The sequence below is a fragment of the Camponotus floridanus genome, unplaced genomic scaffold, assembly GCF_003227725.1.
Source record: "Camponotus floridanus strain SB8 unplaced genomic scaffold, Cflo_v7.5 scaffold3, whole genome shotgun sequence".
Classification (NCBI taxonomy): Eukaryota; Metazoa; Arthropoda; class Insecta; order Hymenoptera; family Formicidae; genus Camponotus; species Camponotus floridanus.
In genome coordinates, this window is record NW_020229436.1 from 6,305,910 (window position 1) to 6,331,088 (window position 25,179).

General features: G+C 23.0%; 2 protein-coding genes across 4 annotated transcripts; both read left to right on the top strand.

Moving 5' to 3' along the window:
- The first annotated feature begins 1,412 nt into the window (after positions 1-1,412).
- LOC105252490 (aminopeptidase N-like) lies at positions 1,413-12,028 on the top strand. 3 transcript variants are annotated; one of them, XM_025410173.1, is made up of 15 exons: positions 1,413-1,472; positions 2,375-2,527; positions 3,675-4,132; positions 4,880-5,329; positions 5,724-5,904; positions 6,331-6,481; positions 6,743-6,824; positions 7,422-7,759; positions 8,574-8,848; positions 9,301-9,515; positions 9,659-9,949; positions 10,048-10,117; positions 10,994-11,074; positions 11,255-11,440; positions 11,875-12,028. In XM_025410173.1, exons 3-14 carry the CDS (start codon positions 3,702-3,704, stop codon positions 11,414-11,416), a joined length of 2,727 nt encoding a protein of 908 aa, XP_025265958.1. In that variant the 5' UTR covers positions 1,413-1,472; positions 2,375-2,527; positions 3,675-3,701; the 3' UTR covers positions 11,417-11,440; positions 11,875-12,028. The 3 variants fall into 3 exon arrangements, with proteins under 3 accessions (XP_025265958.1, XP_019883474.2, XP_025265959.1); XM_020027915.2 differs by lacking the exon at positions 1,413-1,472 and having other exon boundaries at positions 2,499-2,527; positions 3,658-4,132; XM_025410174.1 differs by lacking the exons at positions 1,413-1,472; positions 2,375-2,527; positions 3,675-4,132 and having other exon boundaries at positions 5,282-5,329; positions 5,756-5,904.
- Positions 12,029-16,032: 4,004 nt separating this feature from the next.
- On the top strand, positions 16,033-22,516 carry LOC105253719 (glutamyl aminopeptidase). The gene is made up of 5 exons (XM_025410067.1): positions 16,033-16,487; positions 17,174-17,620; positions 17,997-18,177; positions 21,676-21,777; positions 22,301-22,516. The coding sequence occupies exons 1-5, from the start codon at positions 16,033-16,035 to the stop codon at positions 22,514-22,516; spliced, it is 1,401 nt and encodes a 466-aa protein (XP_025265852.1).
- Positions 22,517-25,179: the final 2,663 nt, after the last annotated feature.

Consider the following 25,179-nt stretch of genomic DNA (forward strand, 5'->3'; position numbering starts at 1 on the left):
TATTCTATTAAGATGTATTTCTTTTATTATAAAAAAGAAAATTGTTAGACAATTAGTATATTAAAGACAATCAATATATTACAAGTATTTATATATGCCGATCATTAAATTGCGATACAAGCGGAGAAATTAACAGAAAAATTGTAATATTGAAGAAATTGTAATATTATTATTCTAAAAATTAATCGTACTAAAGCATGTACTTATTTTGCAATTATTTTTAATTATTTAATAAAAGATTATAAAAATTACGTATATATCTTACTTTATCTATGATAAAAATATGTATTGTTAATAATGTTTATAAAAAAATTTAAGTTTAAAAAATAAAATAAACTCTGCAAAAATATTATGTAATTTCATGTCTTGAGAAACATGTATTGAAAATAAATTTTGTTACAAAATTTTATAATAAGATTTATAAGTAGTTTATAAAGTTTTAATTAAAATCACGAATATTCCAATAAAAAGAAATTTAAAAATATATTTTAAAAATCAGTTCTTAAGATTTCATATGAGATCTCAGTACTCTAGTGTTCTTACAATCACTGAAAGATTTTCCCGCACTACTTATATCTGAAAATGTATGCGATTAATGAGATTGAAAATTACAACTCCTCCTTAAAATTCCTTTAATCCGCTCCACGAAACTTTATTTGATGCGTTCTTATCCCAGAATGTCATTCTTTTCCAGAGAAGATTTTTATTCATAATTATCTTAGTTGAATTTTCTATGTATACTCCGATAAAATATTCCATCGGTTTCATTTTCACTTTAGAGAACTTAACTCCTTTCGCTGGGTTTCTATAAGAGATTTTTATTATATTGTGTATTTTATTGATGCATCTTGTTTATATTTCAACGTATATTAAAAGAAAAATGTATTATATATTTATTATTAATCTATTATGTAATAATTATAACATAGTCACGAAAAAATATGTATTATTAAACTAAATTATTTTTGGAAAAGAAGCGGGAGCAGCGGAGGATTACATTTAAAATTTTACAAATATTTCTTAAAGTGCAGACTTCAAGCTTGAAAATAAAATAAGAATTTTTCAATATTATTTTGATAATATAAAAAGAATAAAAAGAATATAAAAATATACAGAGAATATAAAACTTTTTAATTGTCCTAAAACGTATTTTAAAAATTAAATATGTAGAGTAAGAGAGTTGATTTAATCATGTGGCATTTTATTGTGTTTATTGACTGGTAAGACACGTATTAATTTTTTGATTTTATATTATTTTGAGATTTTCAAGGTTGTTTCCATAACATACTTATTATGATATCGTTTGTCGAACATTTTTCGGTAGTATCTCAGAGCGGCAAGAAAGATATCATGTTAATATAGATATACTCTCGATATTAATAATTTATAAAAATAAATAGTTAATTATAATATATTTCATTATTATCTTTCAAAAAACTAAATTCTGATCAGCTGACATCATAATATACGAGGTAAGTTATAATCGCTTTAAGAAAAATTAAATAAATTTAACACACAATCATAACAAATATAGTATTTTTCTTCAGAGACGATTGTTTCTTTCAAAATTGTCGTTATCATAAAATTCAATTTAAAATTAAGCATCTAATAAAGAAATTTTTTTATTAAATTATGTCAATGTGATTAAATCTAATCAAATTAAATTAATACATTGCATTTTCTGAAATATTGCTGAAATATTATAATTCTTTTATCTTAAAAGGTAAATTGTTTTAGTAAAATATTATATATTTTATATACTTTTTATATTTCCTTTTTTATACGTAATAATAGCAGTAATCAAAGAAAATTGATCGCCATAGCTATGTGATATAAAAACTTGTATAAAATACATAATGTGTCAAAACTTGTACATTTAAACTATAAATTTGAAAACTGATTATCTAAATGATTTCTTGCACATCTTATTTATTGATGATATTTTATCATTAATGTGTAACACTTACAAAAAAGGCATTATATAACATATATTACACGATATATTATATAATACTGCGAAATTCATTTCCGTTCCTCTCTCGAAATCTCTTTAGTTCTATTTATATGATAAAAGAAGAAAATGTATTAATTTTAAATATGTAATATAAGAAAGTCTACAACATTTAGCCAATAAATTATACGATACAAGTGGAGATAAATGGTTTGCTCAGAAGAAAGAAAATAAAAGTATGAAATACAATTTTTCGATTGCTTTGTAACGTTTTCCAAAGTAATTATTTAAAAATCAAATATATAATACGAGAGACAATTTAATTCAATATTCATACTTTATTGTTTATTGCAAATAAGTCGCTGATTTCACATTATTTTAAAAGTTATTTTAATGATATATACATATTTATTACGATTTCAGATCGAACGTTGTTACCTTTCGGTAGTTTTTCAAAACATGAAGGTCAAATAGATATATAATTTTTGTCGATTTTAGTAATATGATAAGAATAAGCTAACTACTGTATTATTATCAAGAAATTCATTTCTAATCTGCAGACAACTATATAGAAAGGTAAGTTATAAAAACAAAATACCAACATAACCGCTTTCAAAAATAAATATACATTATGTACGTTGAAGACAATTTAAATAATTTTAAAGTACAATTATAATAAATATAAATCTATGTATTAAAAATATCTGCCTTCTTTAAAATTATTAAAGGGACAGAATTTTAGCTAACTGTATATTATTATATAATTTTTTAAATAAAAATCAATATAATTTAAAATAAAACGTTTCATAAAGGATTCTTTATTAAATGTATAAGCGTGATAAAACTTAAACAAATTAATATATTTTATGTTTACTAAAATATATAATGTATTGAAACATTAAAATTCTTTCACCCTTCGATATATATTATTAATAAAAAAATGATGTAATTTATTACATATTATATTTTATTATATTTTATATTTATATTTTTATAATAAATGTTTTTTACATACTTTCTCTATCTTTTTTACGTCATAAAAGCAATAATTACAGCGAATTTTTTATTTTATATATATATATATATATATATATATATATATATATATAATATGCAGATCCTATATTAAAGTTTCCACTAGACTTTCCTCAGGAAAGTAAAATAAAATATGTAATTTGCAATTAACAAATACTTTTTCTTAAAAATAACTATGTGCATTCTTAACACTAATTAATTTCTTACATTATTTTATTTTCTACGTAAAAATATTGAGTTAAGTTAATCGAAAAATGAATATTTTACTAGATATATTTTACGGTTCATATAAAAATAGGAAATTATTTCAAGTCTCATAACTCGAAAAGTACTTAACAAAAAATACTTTTTTATAATGTTTTGGAAAGCCGTCGAGATAAATTACAAGAATACAATAAAAAGTAGGGAGTTCCGTGTAAGAAAACAAAGTTGAATTCCATATGATTTTAATCCCCTCAAGGTCAAACGGATATAATCGTTCAATAGAAATTTTAAAACCTTACAATTTTTGTCTGAAACATTTTTTCCTAAAATGCTTTCCTAAAAAGATATTTTATTGGAAACTTTAAAATGGGTCACTCTCTATATATTGTACTTGTATATGCACATGTATTATTTTACTTGTTTTTTTTATTTCAAGAAGAAAATACTTCAATTCTGTTGAGATTTAGATATGCTTATATTTAAGGTGAATGAGCGAAAGAAAAAGAGTGATATGGCATTCCTAAAAATATTAAGTTATAGTCTAATATTTATTGTCGCGGCAGCTCCTTTTATTGAAGCACAATCGCGACATTATGATATCTATTTTGTACTAAATAGCAATGCTAGTATCTTCCACGGCGAATACAATGTCAACATTTATATTCCTCACGAAACACAAGAGATAGATTTTTATACAGAAAATTTGTCGATAACTAAAATTACGGTAACAAACAATACACAAAAAATATCTAAAGAAAGCAAAGAAAAAATTTTTGCCCGTAGACCGAAGGAAATTATCCATGACACTGAAACCTATATAACCACAATTTCTTTTCCATATAATTTATTGTCAGGAAATTATACTCTGAATGTGAAATTTTCCGGTCTTTTAACTGAAGATGGAGGATTTACAATTTACATAGATGAAGAAAATGAAAGAGTGTAAGTAGTTTTTAAAACGTTAAATAATTTCAGCTCTTTATAAATGCTATTCTTGCTTCAATTTTTTCAACCTGTTCATATTATTATTATGACATAGTTTTTACATATGTGTACGATTTAATAAATTATTATTTAATTTAGTAATTAAATATAATTCTCGTATAGTTCACAAAAAATATCCCTAAGTAATTAATTCAGGAAAAGTCGTTTGTATTGCAAATATACATAATATTCTTATTATCAAACACTTTTTCATACAAAACATATATTGATTATACATGAATGATGAAATTTTAAAGTATTACAAAGTATATTAAAAGGTATATATATTAAGAAATATACTGTTATATTTCATATATTTTTATATATTTATTTTCATTTTCATATATTTATTATCTTATAAATGCATATCTTAGAAAATATTGTGAATATATTGTTTCATATATATTTATTATAGATATTACATAAAATTTTTATAATGTACATATTACATAATAAAAAATATAATATATTGATAAAATTGTAATAAAATATATATATATATATATATATATATATATATATATAATTCTTTTAACAGTACTTTTAATTATTAATTATAATATTAATTATTCTTTAACAGTATTTTTATAAAAATCTTAATATACATTTGTACATATTTTCTATTTCTTTTTTTTTTCTTTGTTATGTTTCACCAGGAACTGAAAACATTTTGTTATTAAAAATAAATTGTTATATATGTGCTAGGTGGTTCGCCGCAACGCATTATCAGACAATTGCGACTCGAAGATTATTTCCACTTTTGAAGGATACTTTATATGCCAGTTATAACATTTCTATAAAGCATCACAAACACTACAGGGCTTTTTCAAATATGCCGGTTCAAGAAATAAATATGGATGAAAATAATATGCAATGGACACGCTTCAAATCTACTCCTGTAATGCCCGTATATTTCATAGCGGTTAGTATAGCTCATGTCGCCTTAACTTCAGAAACAAATCAGGCTATCAAATTGTGGTGCAGGACAGACATAATATCATATGTGCAATTTGCATACACAGCTGCTAAAGATATTGCACAGTACTTAGATAAAGCGTTTCCGCATATGAGCAAAGGAAGTCCGGAAACAAATCATATCGTGATTCCGAAATTATTAAATGAAGAGGATATAAAATTCGGATTCGTTCTTTATGGGTAAACATATTTTGATTTAAAAAATATGCTAATTTCTATATTAAAACTTAATATTTTTTCTCCATATATTCAATATTATAAAATTTGATATCTACATATGTATATGTAATTGAAACATATGTAATAGGTTTTTTATTACATTTTCCTTTGTCGCAATTTTTTAATTTCTGAACGCAATCTTTTAACTATTCTGAAGGATGTCATAATCATAAAATCTGATTAACGCACGAGTTTATTATGACATATAATTAGTCTTTTATCTAACTAATTATGTTTAACAATGATTCTCTCAAAAGCATGATTGTGTTTAGTAATTGTACTTTCTTATGTTAGCGATTGTTAATGTAAGAAAAGAGTTCTCGTCTTTATTGCAATATTTGCGAATTATTTTTAGAGAAAAGAATATTATGTTTAATGAAAAAATAGATTCTGATATACGCCGTGTTGAAATAACTCGAGTAATGGGATACAAAGTGGTGCACGAATGGTTTTATAATGCAATCGATCCATATATGTGGGAAGTCTCGTTAAGCAAAGGTTTTGCTACATTCTTTGGAATTTTTGCCACCGACAAAGTAATTTTATATTTAACATCAATTATTTCAATCACACGCACATAATCGGAGTAATATAAAAAATAAAAATATTGAGATTTCTATAACGATAATTAGCCAAAACTTGCCACATAAACAACAATATATTATAATATCATAATTTATATATATTGATAAATTTATATATATATATATATATATATATATATACTTTTAAATAACTTTAAAAATACATAATTTGAAATGATATTATTAAACATTATTTGATACTTTAATAATTTTTTTAAACTTAATAAGAAAAGTTCATTGAACGAATGTGTGTTTTAGGTTTTTTAAATATATTGTAACAGTTCTAATGTATGCTAATGTATGTTAGCACTTCTTTTAATTAAATATTTATTTATTTATATTAAATATTTAATTATATTAAAGTCTTTTTGCGTCCAGATATTTCCGCATCTTCGGATACAAGATTTCTTTGTGGTTCAAATGCAACATGATGTTCTTCATTGGAGAACCAAGAACACATGGCCGTTCCCATTAATCGTATCAACATATGATATCGATACGACTTTTGAAATTCCTAGTTACATCAAGGGTAATCAAGCAAATAAATTATTGTCGACAAATTCTAAATGCTATATAAGAAACATTATAGTAAAAGAAATTACTTTGTTGTAATTTATTTATATTATTAATTATTTAAGTATTAACGTTTACCAGAAAAGTAAAATTAAAATTAGCTTTTATTCGTTATACATATAAGTCAGTTACGTTCATGAATTTATATATTCAAATCATGTATAGCAAATTTATTTTATACATACTACATTTTATTTTATGATGTCAATTTTCGTAGCAAGCATTATGTTCCGCTCGTTGCAAATTATATTTACTGAAGAGAACTTTCTGTATGGTATCGGTTTGTATTTCAAATATAAGTGAGTAATATATATAGATTTCAATATAATTATATTATAAATACACAATTTTAAATGAATTTTTAAGTTTGCTTTTTTTATAATTAGTTTTTGCTTTAAATTTTGAAATTTATTTATGTTTACCTTTCGAAGTTTAACTTTCTCTCCATTCTTTTATTCATTTCTATGTTTCCAACTTTGTTTATACTTAAATTTTACTAATAATATTAAGACTTATTAATTTTTGCCATTTTTTAAATTATATTTATACTTATTAATATTATTATTATATTTTTCGTCTTCTTCCAATTTTTTTCAATTTCTTTCTTTATCTACATTTTCGTTTTTCATTTTTGTTTTTTAAATCTTCTCATATATTCTCTACTTATTTTTTTCTATGACATATTTATCTTTTTAATTACTATTCTATTTTTTTGCTATTTGTCATTAATACTTTTTTTATCGTTCCAATTCTAATTGATATAATTTATGGCACTTCTACTTATTCTCTTTCATTTTTACTTTATTCGTTAAAAATTTTAATGGTTTTTTAATACTTTTGTTAAGATATCTCTTTTTATTAATTTTTATTTGTCATTTACCCGTTTGGAATTTTAGAGCTCTTGGCAGTTTTATTTTCTTTGACGTTATGCAATCAGTCAGCGATGGATATTCAATGAAATATAATGTAACGGCTAGAATAATTAGTTGGACACAACTAAAACATTACCCTGTGATTAATGTGGAAAGAAATTATAATAATAGCAGCTTGAATATATCTGTAAACAATTTTAATATGGATATATGGATATTTGTGAATATTACTACACAAACGCATCTCAATTCGAAGAAATTATTGTCTGAAGTGTGGTTAGCACCGTATATTTCGCAATATACATTAAATATAGATTTCATAGATAAGAATGATTGGATATTAGCTAATTTACAACAAACTGGTAAATATTGATCGATAAATTTGTTACTAAACTTTTACATATCTCGCTACACTTTACATGTTTATATTTTTTCTTAAAAATAATTACATGATTTCTTTATAACAATCGATTCTTCTCATTATTTTGTGCATAAAAGTATTATAATAAGATAATTGAAAAGTAAATATTTTGGGAGATATTTTATGGATTATGTAAAATTTTATCAACTTAAAGTATAAAATATCTCGTAAATTATTCAATTTTTGGCTATTTTATCCTTATAACTTTTTGCGAGGAATATTGTGAGGAATTGGTTACATAGATAAATTGAAGTAATTTCATTTTTTAAATAAACCTATGATCTTGATATCTTGATCTTGATATCTACACCCAACTAATTCTTATCTTTTTTTCCTCCTCAAATTCTAGAACTTTTATTTGAAACATTTTTTTCCAAAACGCATGTTTTCAAGTTTACTGTATGACAGTTAACCTTACATTAATTACATTATATAATTCAATATATGTTATTTAAATTATAGAAGTAATACATATTTTCCGTCAATATATTAGTTAGAGGGAGATCATTTGTCTTAAGAATCCAACAATAATTAAAATTATTTAATATTTAATAATTTAATTATTGAATGATTTAATTCAGCTTTAAAGATTATACTTACATTAATATGTTACACATAATGAAGTGTATAGGATAATTTTATTATTAATATTGATTATCATAAATGTAGACAAAATAAATTTATGTTTCAAATTGTTACTTGACAAATTCAATAAAACATTTACATTAATACAAATTTTATTTATTAAACCACAGAATGCTATCGCGTCAATTATGATGCTGAGAATTGGAATAGACTTTCGAAATACCTGAACTCCAATACTTTTAGAAAAATACATGTTCTCGATCGTGCTAAAATCATCGACGACACATTTCACTTCATGATGACAGGTCAACTAAATTCTACTATATTCTTCAATATTTCTCACTATTTGCTGCGAGATAAAGATTATATCGCATGGTATCCTATGTTCAAAAGCTTGGAATATATGTCAGGTTTCTTTAAATTTCCAGAAAGTGCATTTATGAAGGTATATATAACATTAACGTTTGTATAAGTAAAAAAATGTGTGTTTAAATAATTTATATTTATGTATATTTTAACGACGTATATGACATTTATATTTTAAAATTATTTTTCATAAAATATAAATGAATTATAAATATAGATAAGGTACACAATGTTTAGCTCTTCAAAGTTCAGAAAACAACTTCCGCTTTTAGATTTTTATGCAATAATTTATTTACTACTGAGAAGGATAATAATTAATATTAAATTATATTAATTAGATGTAATATAGACACATATTTATTATTAGCTTTTTAATCTTATGAAAACATTATTATATTATTGGCATAACTTTTTAAATAACAGGATATGTGCGCACAAACTTTTTCAATTTTTTTATAATATAGAAATAAATATATCATTATAAAAATATAAATAAATATAGAAATTTTTACATTATTTTCCAATTTGTAGACAGAAATACTACATCTCTTGAATGGGATTTATTTGGAAATACTAAATACCAATTTTAATGGAGATAAAAGTACGGATAGTAGATTATTTACTGAATGTTTAAAACAAGAGGCTACAAAATGGTTATGCACCTTAAATCATAATGATTGCTTGCACACAGCCAATCGTGATTTAACATGGCACCTCTACAGCCATAAGAATTATTTACCAAACAAGTAATTACCCTTTGTAATTATTTTTTAATTATTTCATAAATATATATTTCTCATATTTTGTGAAATAATTGATAATTTATGTGATCAAGAGATAAAATTATGAATTCTAATAATTTATTTTTATTTTATTTTAAATATTCTAGTATTTTGACGGGATGGAAAGAATGGACATTCTGCAATGGTTTGAAAACAGCCGATAACAATACTTGGATGCAAGTGTTTGATAGATATTTGGAAGAATCAGATCATAGTTTTTTAAAATTTTTAACTTGTTCCAAAAATCCTTTAATTATTCTCCAATACATACATTTAATGGCTAATGTGACAACAGCTGTGGATCATATAAACGGTTTTTGTAATATTGTTGCGAGGCATGCAAGGAATCCTGCATTATTTGATTTCATTTTAGACAGTTTGGAGAATATAAAACCCAAGTAATGATTATTTTTTTTCTAAATATGTACTACCTGTGCAATTAGAAAGGTTTGCTTCATTTTTTTTATTATATAAATCTATTATTTTGTTTTTATAGAGGAATCAGTTTTATTACAGCATTAACTATAATCATAAACCATGTTTATCTCAAGCAACAAATTAATAAGGTAAATATAAAATTATATGTATAGGCTTGTATACATGACATGTGCGCACACTCAAACACACTCAAACACACACACACACACACACACACGCACACACACACACATATACAGGTGTCAGGGCAATCTCTTCCCAAAAAAGCTCTTATAGTTTACTTCGAGAACTTTTCAAAACACTATAATAAAATTTTTTTTCCTAGAGTACTTTTCGAGTTATGAGACTTGAAATAATCTCTTAATTTTACATAAACTATAAAATATCTAGTAAAATATTCTTTTTAACAATTACAAATTTGTTCTTAAGTATAAATATGTGTTTTTTTTACACCAATTGTTTCTTCTCATTATTTTGTATATAAAAATATTAAGGAAATATTTTACATAAAAACATTAAGGAAATAATATTTTAATATTTTAATCGAAAAATAAGTTTTACTAGATTTTATGGTTTGTGTAAAATTAAGAAATTATTTTAAGTCTCATAATTCGGAAAGCATTCAGTGAAAATATACTTTATTATGGTGTTTTGAAAAGCTTTCGAGGTAAGCTATAAGAATATGCAATGAGAAATGGGGGTTTCCGTTTAAGAAATTGAAGGTAACCTTCACGTGATTTTGACAATACTCTTCGAGGTCGTACCAATATTACTATATAATGCGTTACATGAAACCCTACAACTTTTGTCTGAAATATTTTTGTCCGCTGTTCTTAGTTTTTGAGATATTTGGCTGGAACAAGTAATCTGATACACCCTGTATATAATATATATGTCTATCTAAATATATTCTACCTTTATCTGTTCTATGATATATGTATATTCTTACATTATGAGGCAAAATTAACATTTACATATTAATCTAAAAAAATAATTTATTTTAGATAAAAGAATACATGGAAATTAATTTCACGGATAATCTAGAATTTGTGATTAATTATGAATATTATGAAAATGGCGATACGGTAAATTTTAGAAATCTAAATATACACATTTTGATTATGAATTTCTTATTATGAATTTAATTATGTATTTATTTTTATATCAATATAATTATCTTATGCTAATTATGCTAATAGCCAAAAATTGTGAATGACTTTTGATGAAATTACTGTTGAATTAAATGTTAAAATAATTTGTTTTAGCTAATTAAATCCTTGCCATTTATAATGAATGTGGAGAATATAAAAATGTATGTAAACCGCAAGTTAGAACTACGTCGGAAACAAATAAAGACTGAATTGTACGAATATCATTTTCTTATAAACAATTTTGCTGATGTACTTAAAGAATATGCAACTGATTAATCAATGAAACCTGGATAACGAAATGTAATGCATATGCATGTTTATTTTTATTATATAAATAGTTTTTGTATTTTCACTTATTCATTTTGATTAAAAGTATGCATTCACGAATAAAGAAGTACATATACGATAATAGCAACATAGTGATTGAGTCATAATAGAATAAAAAGTTAATGAGTTCTATTTAAACACAGTTAAAGTAAACATCACGTCTTCTTTCTTTTACGATTTTTTTACACGATTTTTCTTACAATTTTTTAATTTTTGAAATACTATTTATATGTGATAATTAAAAAAGAATATTTTTTTTCAAGATAGATCAATATGTGTTTATGTAATGCACATATGAAATATTTAATAATTATTTAATAATTATGTTATATAAATTTTATAAAACATTCTTGAGATATTAATCATAAATCGAAAGAGTTAATGCTTAATTATGATTATTTTTATAGGGTACAGAATGAGACAGAACATGCTGGGTATTCGGCATACGTAAAAAATAATATAGAAGGTATACATTATATTCAATGAATGTCAAATGATCGTTACAACAGAAGTAACAAAATGATATCGACTAAATAATGCAAAAGATAGAGAATAAATTACAGCTTTGATACAATGTACAAAAAGAATTATATTATTAATTATCAATTCGATATATATGTGTGTGTCTTATATATGCATGTATCTTGTAATATGAAAAATGAACACAAGAGAGAATTGATTATTTAAATATTATATCTTTTTTCTATTCATTAGATATAGATATAATATTTTAATGTTCATGCAATACTGAGATAAAAATACGAGAGATATATAATAGATAAAATATATAATATTATGAAATTTGTTTCTTTCAAGACTTATTTTTTATTCTATTTATTTGAATAAAAAAAAGAATTATTAGTTTTAGACAATCAATATATCAAAATATATCAAAAGTATTTACATGATCATTGCAAAGCGATAAAAAACTGATAGAAAAATTGTGCATAAATTGTAATATTGTTATTATATTTAAATAAATTAATAATACCAAAGTATATACTCACTTTACAATTACTTTTAATAGAAAGTCTATAAAATTTACGAATCTTACTATACCTACAATAAAAACATGCATTGACAATAATGTCTATAAAAAGATTGAGGCTTAAGAAATAGAAAAGATAAAGTTTGCAGGACTTTTGCAGACTTTATCTTATGAGATTTCTTATTAGAACTTTGATTTATAATAAAATTTATAAATAAAAATAATAAAATTTATAATAAATTATAGATAGATCTTTTTAGAATATTTGTCGTGATTTGATAATTTACGCTTTAGTTATTTTTGTATCATTTGTGGTTACTCTCTTTCAATGTCAACATGCTCAAATCCATTTTTGTTCCGTATTCATCCAAAATTTTACATAATCATTGAATATACCATGTGCCTTATTCCACAAGATTCCTGCAAATGTAAAAATCTTGAAATGAGAAAATTTGGAACGAATAAGAGAACACATAAATATATATTTTTTGGTATTTTAGAGAGATCAATTTTGTTTTATAAATGTTGTTGTTAAAATTTATGTTAATTATGAAAATGTTCTATTTAAAAAATTTAGTCTTTTTTTTCTATTTTCCGAAAAAATCGCGTTATTTTTATTATATTTACAAAATATTTTGGACATTGAATATCACACATAAATCTACAATTAGAGCCAATAAATTAAAATACAAATGGTGATGGATTATTTGCTTCTAAGAAAAAAATAAAAATATGGATAGAATACAACTTTTTAATTGTTATAAAGTTCATTTTAAAAATAATTAATCAAGTATATCGAACAGAGAATTGATTTAATCATATATTAACATTTTATTGTGTTTATTAACTGATAAGACACGTATTAGTCTGGTTTCATATTATTTTGATTTTCAAGGTTGTTTCCATAACATGCTTATTATGATATCACGTGTGGAACGTTGGCATTTCTCGATAGTATCCCAGAACAGCAAGATAATCAAATTAATATAGATATATTTTCGATTTTAATAAAACTTAGGATAATAAAGAATTAATTATTATCTAACATTAAATTTTGATCAACTGACATCATAATATACAAGGTAAGTTGTAACAAAACAGAATACATAGCAGTTTAAAAAAAAAATGTGTAAATTATATACGTTGAGGACAATTTAAATGTTTTCAATAGAATAACTTTTTATTAAAAAATATAACATAAACATAACAAATATAGTGTTTTTCTTCAGAGATGATTGTTTTTTCAAAATTCGTTCAAAGTCATTTTTAGAAATATATTAAAGCAAAAAGATTTTAATTTTATAAGAGTGTATAAATTATTATATTATCTTAGAAATAAATCCAATTTAATTTAAAATCATAAATTTCTAATAAAGAAATTTTTTATACAATTATGTCAGTGTGCATTTAAATCTAAACAAATTAAGTTTAATTAATACATTGCATTTAATGAAATATTACGGAATTATTATAATTCTTTTATCCTAAAGCTAAATTTTTTAAATAAAATATTATATAATATTTTTAATATACTTTTTCTGGCTCTTTCTTATATGTAATAATAGCAATAATTAAAGAAAAATTTTTATTAGAACTATATCAAAACTTGTATTATATATATAATGTGTTAAAACTTGATAAATTTGAAAATTGATTATTTAAAAACGATATTTTTTTTTGCACATTTTTCACTGAAATTATTAATAATATTTTAATATTAATTTAACGCAAAAAAACGACGTGTTCTTTACTTGAAACCTGTCTTTTATTCTATTTATAAAAGAAGAAAATGTATTAATTTTAAACTTTTAATGTAAAAAAAAACTACAACATGTTAATAAATTAAAATAGAAATAGAGATAAATTATTTGCTTAGAAGAAAGAAACTGAAAGTATGAAAAACAACATCTCGGATAGCTTTAAAATATTTTTCAAAACTAATTATTTTACAATCAAATATAAATTGCGGGAGTTAATTTAAAGCAAATATTCACACTTTATTACTCATTGAAATAACTTATTAAACCTGATTTCACATTATTTTGATTTTAAAAGTTGTTTTAATGACATATTTATTATGATTTCAGATATCAAACGTTGTCATTTTTCAGAAGTTTCTCAGAACATGAAGATCAAGTATATGTAGATACAGTTTTTGTCGACATTAACAATATATGATAACAACGAGATAACTACGTTAATTATTATCAAAAATCTAAATTCTGATTTTGCAGACAACTATATACGAGAGGTGAGTTGTTATAAAAAATACCTACATAGTCGTTTGAAAATAAATAAAATGTGTACGTTATGTACACCGAGAGGACAATTTGAATAATTTTAATGTAGAAACATAACATGTATAATTTTTTTGATCAAAAATGGCTACCTTTTTCGAAATTAAAAGGACAGAATTTTAATTTGAAGCATATATTATTATATTATTTATGAAATAAAAATCTAATTTAAAATTAAACGTTTAATAAAAAAGTTCTTTATGAAATGTGTTAAAAGTTCTTTATTAAGCATGATAAAACTTAATCAAATTAACCCTTTGTACTTCGTTGCCGCTACGGCAACATATATATGTTGTATCGCAACACTAGAGGCGCCGCTAAGGTGACATGTATGATAAAAGTGTTTGATCTCTCCTTCATGCAATATTCTATGCTTAATTGATGATTAAAAAATCAACTAAAAGCGACATCGCGCGAGAGCGCTTAAAACCAAAGATAATAAGTGCGGTCATTGTCTCTTGCCCCTTTTGGTTAATTTTCTGATCGGCAACTAAGCATAGAATATTGCATGAAGGAGAGATGACGACCACCTTGAAAAGAGTGTCTTTTCAACAAGAAGCAAGTGATAAAAACTAAACGACTCAGACGATTTACACACAATATAGGCTGAATTAAAAATGACATTAGTTGCAAAAATATAAACGTGCATATCAAACCAATAAAAAAGTGGGCTCGTAATTTATTTTACACTCAGCTATCTCAAGCATGAACGAAAAGTATTTATATTATTTGTTTTTCTGTTGATTATAGTAAAATTATTTACAATACTAAGAGTAGCAGTGATGATAGTAAAGTAGAATTTTATACTTATTTGGTATAATAATTTTTATTTGATACATAATTTTTAATGTATGCATTTTAATGTCACCAAAGGTACCATAAAAATGCCTTGGAGGTGCTGATAAGCCGTATAATAAAATTAGCTGGAGTGCAAAGGGTTAAAATATACATATATTGCAAGATTATAATTCTTTTATCTCTTATATATATCTTATAGATATCTTATATATATAAGGCTATATTTTATTAATAATACATGTGATATTTTTTACTCATGTTTATTTATTATTTTTATACGTAACAAAAGCAATAATTAAAGCAAATTTTTTATTACATATGTGTGTGTGTGTGTGTGTGTGTGTGTGTGTGTGTGTGTGTGTATCATATGTACATACATATACATATATATACATATATATTATTTTATTTTACTTTTTTTTTAAGAAGAAAAGATGGTTAATTAGACATTTAAGACGAATGAGAGAGAGAAAAAGAGTGGCATGGCATTCCTAAAAGTATTAAGCTGCAGTCTAATATTCATTGTCGCGGCGGTTCCTTTTAATGATGCACAATTGTCCGTACTACCGAAGTTGGATGTACAGCAACATTATAACATTCATTTTGAACTATATGTTAATGAGGATATCTTTTATGGCGAATATAATGTCCGCATATATATTCCTGATGAAATGCAAGATATATATTTTTGTACAGAAAATTTGTCGATAACAAAAATTACAATAACAAATAATACACAAATATCTGAAGAAAGCAAAGAAGAAGTTTTTGCTCATAGACCGAAGAAATTTATCTATGACACTGAAACGAATATAACCACCATTTCTCTACCGTATAATTTATCATCAGGAAATTATACTTTGAATTTGAAATTTTCCGGTTTTTTAGCTGAAGATGGAGGATTTAGAACTTACATGAATAAACAAAATGATAAAGTGTGAGTAGTTTTTAAAGCGTTAAATAACTTAGACTCTATAAATACCATTCTTGCTTTAAATTTTGCAAATTCGTATTACTATTATTACTACAGTTGACATAATTTTAATATATATCATATGATTCGTAAAGTACTATTTAAACATAGCTGTTATAATTCATAAAAAATTTTCCTGGTAATTAATTGAGGAAAAATCTTTTGCATTGGAAGTGTACATAGTATATCTATTATTAAAAACTTTTTAATATAAGACAGATGTTGATCACGCATAGATAACAAAATCTTAAATATTAGAAATGCTGTTATATCATATTTACATATTTATTATCTTACAAGTGGATATTTTAGAGAATATTATGAATATATTATTTTATGTAGATTTATTACAGATTTTACATATATTTTTTATGACGTACGTGTATATTAAATAAAAATATAAAATAAAAATATAGCATAATAGTAAAATGGTAATATAATATAAATATATTATAATTAATCTTTTAACAATATACTTAAGTCTTTATGTACATTTGTTTTCCATTTCTTTCTTTTTTTCTTTTAATTTTTAACATTTCAGTAATAACTGAAAACTTTTGATTATAAACTTTTTATTTAAAATATATTGTTATGTAACATTTTTTATTAAAAATATAAATTTTTATTAAAAATACTGTTATATATGCTAGGTGGTTGTCCGCAACGCATTATTACAAATTTGCGACTCGAAAATTATTTCCATTTTTGAAGGATACTCTATATGCTAGTTATAACATTTCTATAAAGCATCATACAAACTATACGGCTTTATCAAATATGCCCGTCCAAGAAGTAAATATGGATGAAAATAATATGCAATGGACACGCTTCAAATCTACTCCTATAATGCCCGTTTATTTCATAGCAGCGGATGTGTTTCATCTCTCCTTTACTTCAGAAACAAATCAGAGTGCCAGATTATTGTGCAGAACTGACATGTTACCGCGTGTGCAATTTGCATACACAGTTGCTAAAAATATTACGCAATTCTTAGAAAAGGAATTGCCGTACATCAGGAAAACTCCGGAAGTAAATCACATCACAATTCCGGAGTTGTTCGACACAGAAGAGATAATATTGGGATCCATTCTTCATAGGTAAATATATTTAGAGGAAAATGTTAATATATATTAAAAAATAATATTTTTTCTCGCTACTTGCTATTATAGAATTCAAGATTATATGTATATTTTTATATTTATAGGATTTCAATAAATAATAATAATGTATGTAAATACGCATAGTTAACGGAGTAATTTGCGTATGTGTCTATGTTTTTGTAAATGAACACATTTAATATATTATTTCTTAAAACAATTACTTTTTCTTTTTAATTTATATATATATGTATATATATATATATATATATATATATATATAATTTAATTATTTAATTTATCTATGATATAACTAATTTTCATATTTATAACAGAGATTTTCTATACTTTATTGATACTTCCGAATTACTTTTAGAGAAGAAGATATTATCTATAATGAAAGAATAGAATCTGAGATACGGAAAATTGAAATAACACAAGTAATAGCATATAAGCTGGCTTACGAATGGCTTTTTAATGGAATCAATCCATATGATTGGGAATTCTGGTTAAGCAAAGGTTTTGCTACATTTCTTGGAATTTACGCCGCCAATAAGGTTACTTTATATTTAGCGTTAATTATTTCAATCACACTCAAATAATCGGAATTTAAAAATATTTACATTTCTATAACGATAATCAGTCAAACCTTACCATATAAGCAACATTAAATTAAAATATAATTTATATAATACATATTGACATATATACTTTTAAATAACTTTAAAAATACATAATTTAAAATAATATCATTGAATATCATTAAATATTTAAATATATTTTTAAACTTAATAAGAAAAATTCATTGAACAAATGTGTGTGTAAGTTATTTGAATATATTTTAACGGTTTTAATGTATGTTGATAATGTGTAAGCAATTATTTTGATTAAATATTTATTTAATTATTTTAAAATTTTTTCCAGACACTTCCGCTTTTTCGAATACAAGATTTCTTTATCGTTCAAATACAAAATGATGTTCTTCATTGGAGCACTAAGGACACATGGCCGCTGACAAATAAATCAGGATTTAATAATTCTTTTGAAATTCCTCTTTATATTAAGGGTATAATCAAGCAAATAATTCATTGTCGATAAATTCTTTAATGCTACATATAAAAAATATTATAATAAAAAAAAATAATATAGTTGTAATTTATTTGTATTATTGTTTTCGTAAAACGTTTATCAAATTTTTATTGAAAATAAAATTAAAAATAAAATTAAAGTTAATCTTATTTATATAAAAGTTAAGTTATGTTCATAAATTCATATATCCAAATGAGGTATAGCAAATTTATTTTATACATACTACAATTTTATTTTATAATGTCAATTTTCGTAGTAAGCATTATGTTCCGCACATTGCAAACAGTACTCTCCGAAAAAGTGTTTCGAAATGGTGTGGAAATATATACAAATATACTTAAGGATAAAGAGCTATTAAAGCGGTGAGTAATATAGATTTCAATATTATTATATAATAAATTTAAATGCATATTTTTAAAAGATATTTTAATTTTATTTACTTTTATTAATTATTTTTTGTTTTGTTTTTCAATTTTTAAAATTTATTTTTGTTTATTTATCGATTTTTTCTTCTATGATTTAATTCTTTTCTATATTTCCTAATATAATTTTATTTATACTTGATTTTTATTAGTAATTTCAAGACTTGTTAATTTTTCTCTTGTTAACTTTTAACTTCGACTTTGTTTTTGTACTTATTATTATTATTATTATTTTAATTGTTTCTTCTTTATTTATTATTTTAATTTTTATCTTCTTCCAATTTTCTTTAACTTTTTTCATTATATATCTATTTCATTCTTGTTTCTTTTTAAATCTTCTCATATGTTCCCTACTTTAATTTTTTTATTTTACTTTATTTCTTTTCTGTAATACATTTATCTTTTTTAATTACTATTTTATTATATTTTGTCATTTACCATTAATACTTTCTTATTATTCCAATTCTATTTGATATAATTTACATTTCTCCTTCACTACTGCTCTTCCAATTTTACTTTGTTCTTTAAAAATCTCAAATACTTTTTAATATTTTTCTTAATATATCTTTTCTTATTTATCTTTTTTTATAATTCGTCGTTGTTTGAATTTTTAGCTCTAGAGACATTAATGTTTTCTGGCATGTTATGCAAACTGCTATGAATCAATCATCTTCTGAAATCAAATACAATATAAAGGATAGAATAGCTGGTTGGAAACAGTTAAATCAATACCCTGTGATAAATGTGAAAAGAAATTATAATAATAACAGCTTGAATATATCGACAGAAAATTTTAATACGGATATATGGATATTTGTGAATATTATTACGCGAATCCGAATGTATTCCGATTTGAAGAAAATATTGCCTGCAGTGTGGTTAGGACCACATATTTCGTACTATATATTAAATATAAGTTCTACAGACGAGGTTGACTGGATATTGGCTAATTTACAACAAAGTGGTAATCATAAAATATTAATCGATAAATTTATTACACTTTTATCATATACTTTTTATTACTATACTTATCATATACTTTTTATTACTATATTTTATTACTTTATAGAGTTGCTCGTAGCAAATTCATATCTTTTTTTTCAAATAATTATATGTTTTCTTTACATCAGTTGTTTCTCATTCTGTGCATAAAAGTATTACGGTAAGATAATCGAAAAGTAAATATTTAACAAGATATTTTATGATTTATGTAAAATTTTGTCAACTTAAAGTATAAAATATCTCGTAATTATTCAATTTTTGGCTATTTTATCCTTATAACTTTTTGCGAGAAATATTGTCAGAAATTGATTTATATAGACAAAGTAGAGAGTAGTTAAATTTAAAAACAACTAGGTTATTCTTGATATCTATAAATTCAACTGATATTTCTATCTTCTTTTTCTCTCTTTTACCCTACAACTTTGATTTGAAACATTCTTTTTTAAAACACCTGTTTTCGAGTTACTATGTAAAAGTTAAAATGGGACATCCTGTATATAATTCAATTTGTAGCAAATTTTTTTATATATTATATAGAGAACATTTTTTTAAGTATCCAACAATGATTAAAATTATTTAATATCTAATAATTTAATTATTGGATGATGTAATCATAATGACTTAATTATAATAGTTTAATATTAATAATTTAATATTATTAAATATTAATATTAAATTTAATATTATTAATTATTAATATTAATAATTTAATATTAATAATTGAAAAAACACTCTATTCTCGCTAGTCGAACAATCAAAGGATTATTAAAGAATTGTAGTCGATCAAACTAGCCAAGAAACATTAATTTATTTAAATATTACAATCAATGTTGTAATATTTAAATAAATTAATGTTTCTTGGCTAGTTTGGTCGACTACAATTCTTTAATAATCCTTTAATATTAATAATATGCTATTTGCTACATACACATAATATGCATAAAGATTCTATATTTTTACCTGATTATTTATATTTGATAAATTATGTCTACATAATCTATTATTATTATAATAAAATTTTATGCACGATCTAAAGTTTGCACATATAATATATGTATTAAAATGTTAGACGCAACGAAGTATGTAGTATAATTTTATTACCATTATTTTGATTATGAATGTAATAAAAATAATAAAATAAATTTTAGTTGCTATAACTCTTTTTGCATAGCTCTCTAAATTGATTTAACAGCATGACATAATTTAATATTGATAATCCACAATTTGCTTCTTATAATAATCACAATTTTTAATATATTTTTCATATGCATTGAATATGAATATAATAAGATAAAAGATATATCAAATTATTACTTGACAAATTTAATAAAAATTTAATTTAATTCAGAATTTATTTATCAAACGACAGGATGCTATCGCGTCAATTATGATGTCGAGAATTGGAATAGACTTTCGATGTATCTGAACTCCAAATCTTTTAGAAAAATACATGTTCTCGATCGTGCTAAAATCATAGACGATACATTTCACTTTGTGATGACAGGCAAATTAAATGCTGATGTATTCTTGAATATTTCTCAGTATCTACAGCGAGATACAGATTATATCGCATGGTATCCTATGTTCAAAAGCTTGGAATATATGTCGGGTTTCTTTGCATTTCCAGAAAGCGCACCTATAAAGGTATAAATAATATTAGTTTCTGTGAGTTTTATATTAAATAATTTATATATATAAAATTTAAATGCATTGTGTACGTTGTTTATAATATATATATATATATATATATATATATATATATACAATATATATATATGCACATATGTATGAATAATGTATACAACGCATTGATATTTTAAAATTAATATATTTTAAAGTTTATTTTTGATAAAATACAGATAAATATACACAATGTTTAACTTTCCAAAGTTCAACTTCCGCTTTTAAATTTTCAATAATTTGTAATAATTAGTGTTAAGAAAAATAATAATTAGATATTAGATAATATCAAATTGTATTAATTAGGTGTAACATAATCACGTATTTATTATGTTTTTAATCTTATAAGAAGATTATTATATTATTTGAATATATATATTGTATATCTACAGTTTTTGAAATAGGAGTACATGCACAAACTTCATAAATTATTCTATAACATATAAATAAATATATAAATTCTTATATGTTTTTTAACAATTTGTAGGACAAAATAATACCATTATTGAATACGATTTTATGGGAAATAAAATATCCTAATTTGCAATCAGATAGATTGAGACAGAAGAGCGTTTTCATTGAAAGTTTGAGACAAGAGACTACAAAATGGTTATGCACCTTGGATCAGATCACGTGCTTATCAATAGCTCAAAATGAATTAAACCGATTTATCTCGATTCGTAATACCAACCGCACTAAGTAATTACTCTGTACAATTATTTTTCAATCACGTTCATTTTATACATACATTTTTTTGCATAATATTTTGTGAAATGCTTGATAATTTATGTAATCAGGAAATAGAATTACGAATTTTAATAATCTATTTTTATTTCTTAAATTTTAATAATCTTTTTATTTTAATAATTTTATTTCATTAATTACTTATTTTTATTTTACTTTGAATATCAGAATTTGGCCGGGATGGAGAGAATGGATATTCTGCAATGGTTTAAAGTCAGCGAGTAACAATATTTGGATGCAAGTGTTTAATATATATTTGAAAGAATCAGATTATAGTGTTTTAAAATTTTTAGCTTGCTCCACAAATGTCTCAATCATTCTCAAGTATATAGATATAATGAAATTTAGCGCTGTTGAGACAAAAATAATCACAGATTTCGATCATATAAACAGTTTATGTTTTATTATTGCGAGACATACAAAGAATATCGAAATATTTGATTCTATATTATACAATTTGGAAAGCATAAAACCTATGTAATAATATTATTTTTATAAAAACATGTAACAATTGTACAATTGTTACTCGATTTTTTCTGTTTTCTAAATAATTTATATAAAGTTGTTGTTTCATTCTTATAGACAAATCGATGTTATTCCAATATTAACTATCATCATTAACCATGTACATTCTAAGCAACAAATTGACAAGGTAAATTTTATAAACATATATGTAGGTTTATATATACAAATGTACATGTACACAAATATAATTGTTCATTAACCTCTTCTTTTGAATATCAATATACCGTATGTCTGAACATAATTTAGACTTATCTGTTCTATGATGTATGTATTAGAAACTGTTAATTATGGGACAACATTAAGATATTTATACATAAATTATAAAACTTTCTATTGTATTTCTGTAGTATTATTTTTGTTAATTACAGCTTATTTTTCTTTAATTCAATATAAATTCGGAAGCCGTATATAAAGTTATTTCTAATGGCTTCTTGTGAAAGTTAATAATAATTACGCAAAATAATATGTGGAAATTAGGAGGGATTATATTCTATTATATGATCTATTATACAAAAATGTATCTATTGCAGAACACTATATGTGAAAGCTTTTTAATTTAACTTCTTGATTATTTTTTACATCAATCTAAAGTCTCTCCAGACAGACGTTTCGTTGCTTAATTATGCTAAAGATAAATTATATTATATAAAATTCTACTATATTATATTATATTATATTATATTATACTATATTGTATTATATTATACTATATTATAAAATAGAAGATAAAATGTATAATTATTATTTATATATTAATCTAAAAAGGCAATTTATTTTAGATAAAGGAATACATGAAATATAAGGTCCAGTATCTTCTGAAATATCCACCTTCTCTGATTAATTATGATCATTATAATCAATATGGTGATAAGGTAAATTTTATGAGCTTAAATATATTTAATTATCAATATCTTATTATTAAGCTTATTTATTTTTATTTTTTATATCATATTACTATTTTATCTTAATTACCCTAATAACTAGAAAATATGGTAGAATTTTATAGTACGAAAAGTAATTACTGTTGAAAATAAATGATAAAATAATTTTTTTTTAGTTAAACGAATACTGGTTATTTAGAAAAACACATATGGAGAATATAATAATGTATATAAATAGCAAGCTAGCACTACGTTGGCTTCAAATAAAGTCTCAACTGCACGAATATCGACATTTTATAAAAGATTCTGGCGATATTTTTAAAGAAAAATTGGATGGTTATTAAATCTAATCAGATAAAAGATAGCGAAATGTAATGTATGCACATATTTACTTTTAACATATGAATAGTTCTTGTATTTTCATTTATTCATTATGGTTAAAAATATGCATTCACGAATAAAAAATACATACGATGACGATGACATAGCGGTTAATATTAGAATAAAAAGTTAATAAGTACTATTCAAGCAATTATAGCAAACATTATTACGTCTTCTTTCTTTTCGAAGTCTTTTACGCGGTTTTTCTTACAATTTTTCTATTTCTTAAAGTATTACTTGTGTGCCATAATTAAAAAAGAATATTTCTTTCAAGATGAATGGATATATTATGTAATGTGTATTATGTATGCACATATGAAATATTTCACAATTATTATACAAATTTTATAAAAATTTTATTCTTAACATATTAATCATAAATCCAAAGAGTTAATGCTTAATAATAATTATTTTTATAGTACACAGTATGAGGCAGAATGTGTTAGCAGATGTAACTTTATTGTATTCGATACGAATAAAAAATAATATAGAATACAGTATGTTGAATGGGCGTTAAATAATCGTTGCAACAGAAATAACATAATGGTTTCGATTGAATAACACAAAAGATAGAGAATAAATTACATCTTATGAAATGTATAAAAATGAATTAAAAAAGCAGAAAAGGGCATATTTACAATTATACATGCAGTCATATTTACAATTATAGTAGCGCAGTGGTCATAAGAATAAATATCTAACAATTTTTTATAATAATTACAATAACTCTAGAATAAGAAAAGAGTAAAAAAATGAACAAGCGGATGATATATAAATTAGAATCAAATGCTAAATAAATAGTTTAAATAAAATATCAGAAATTCTGTAGTGAATT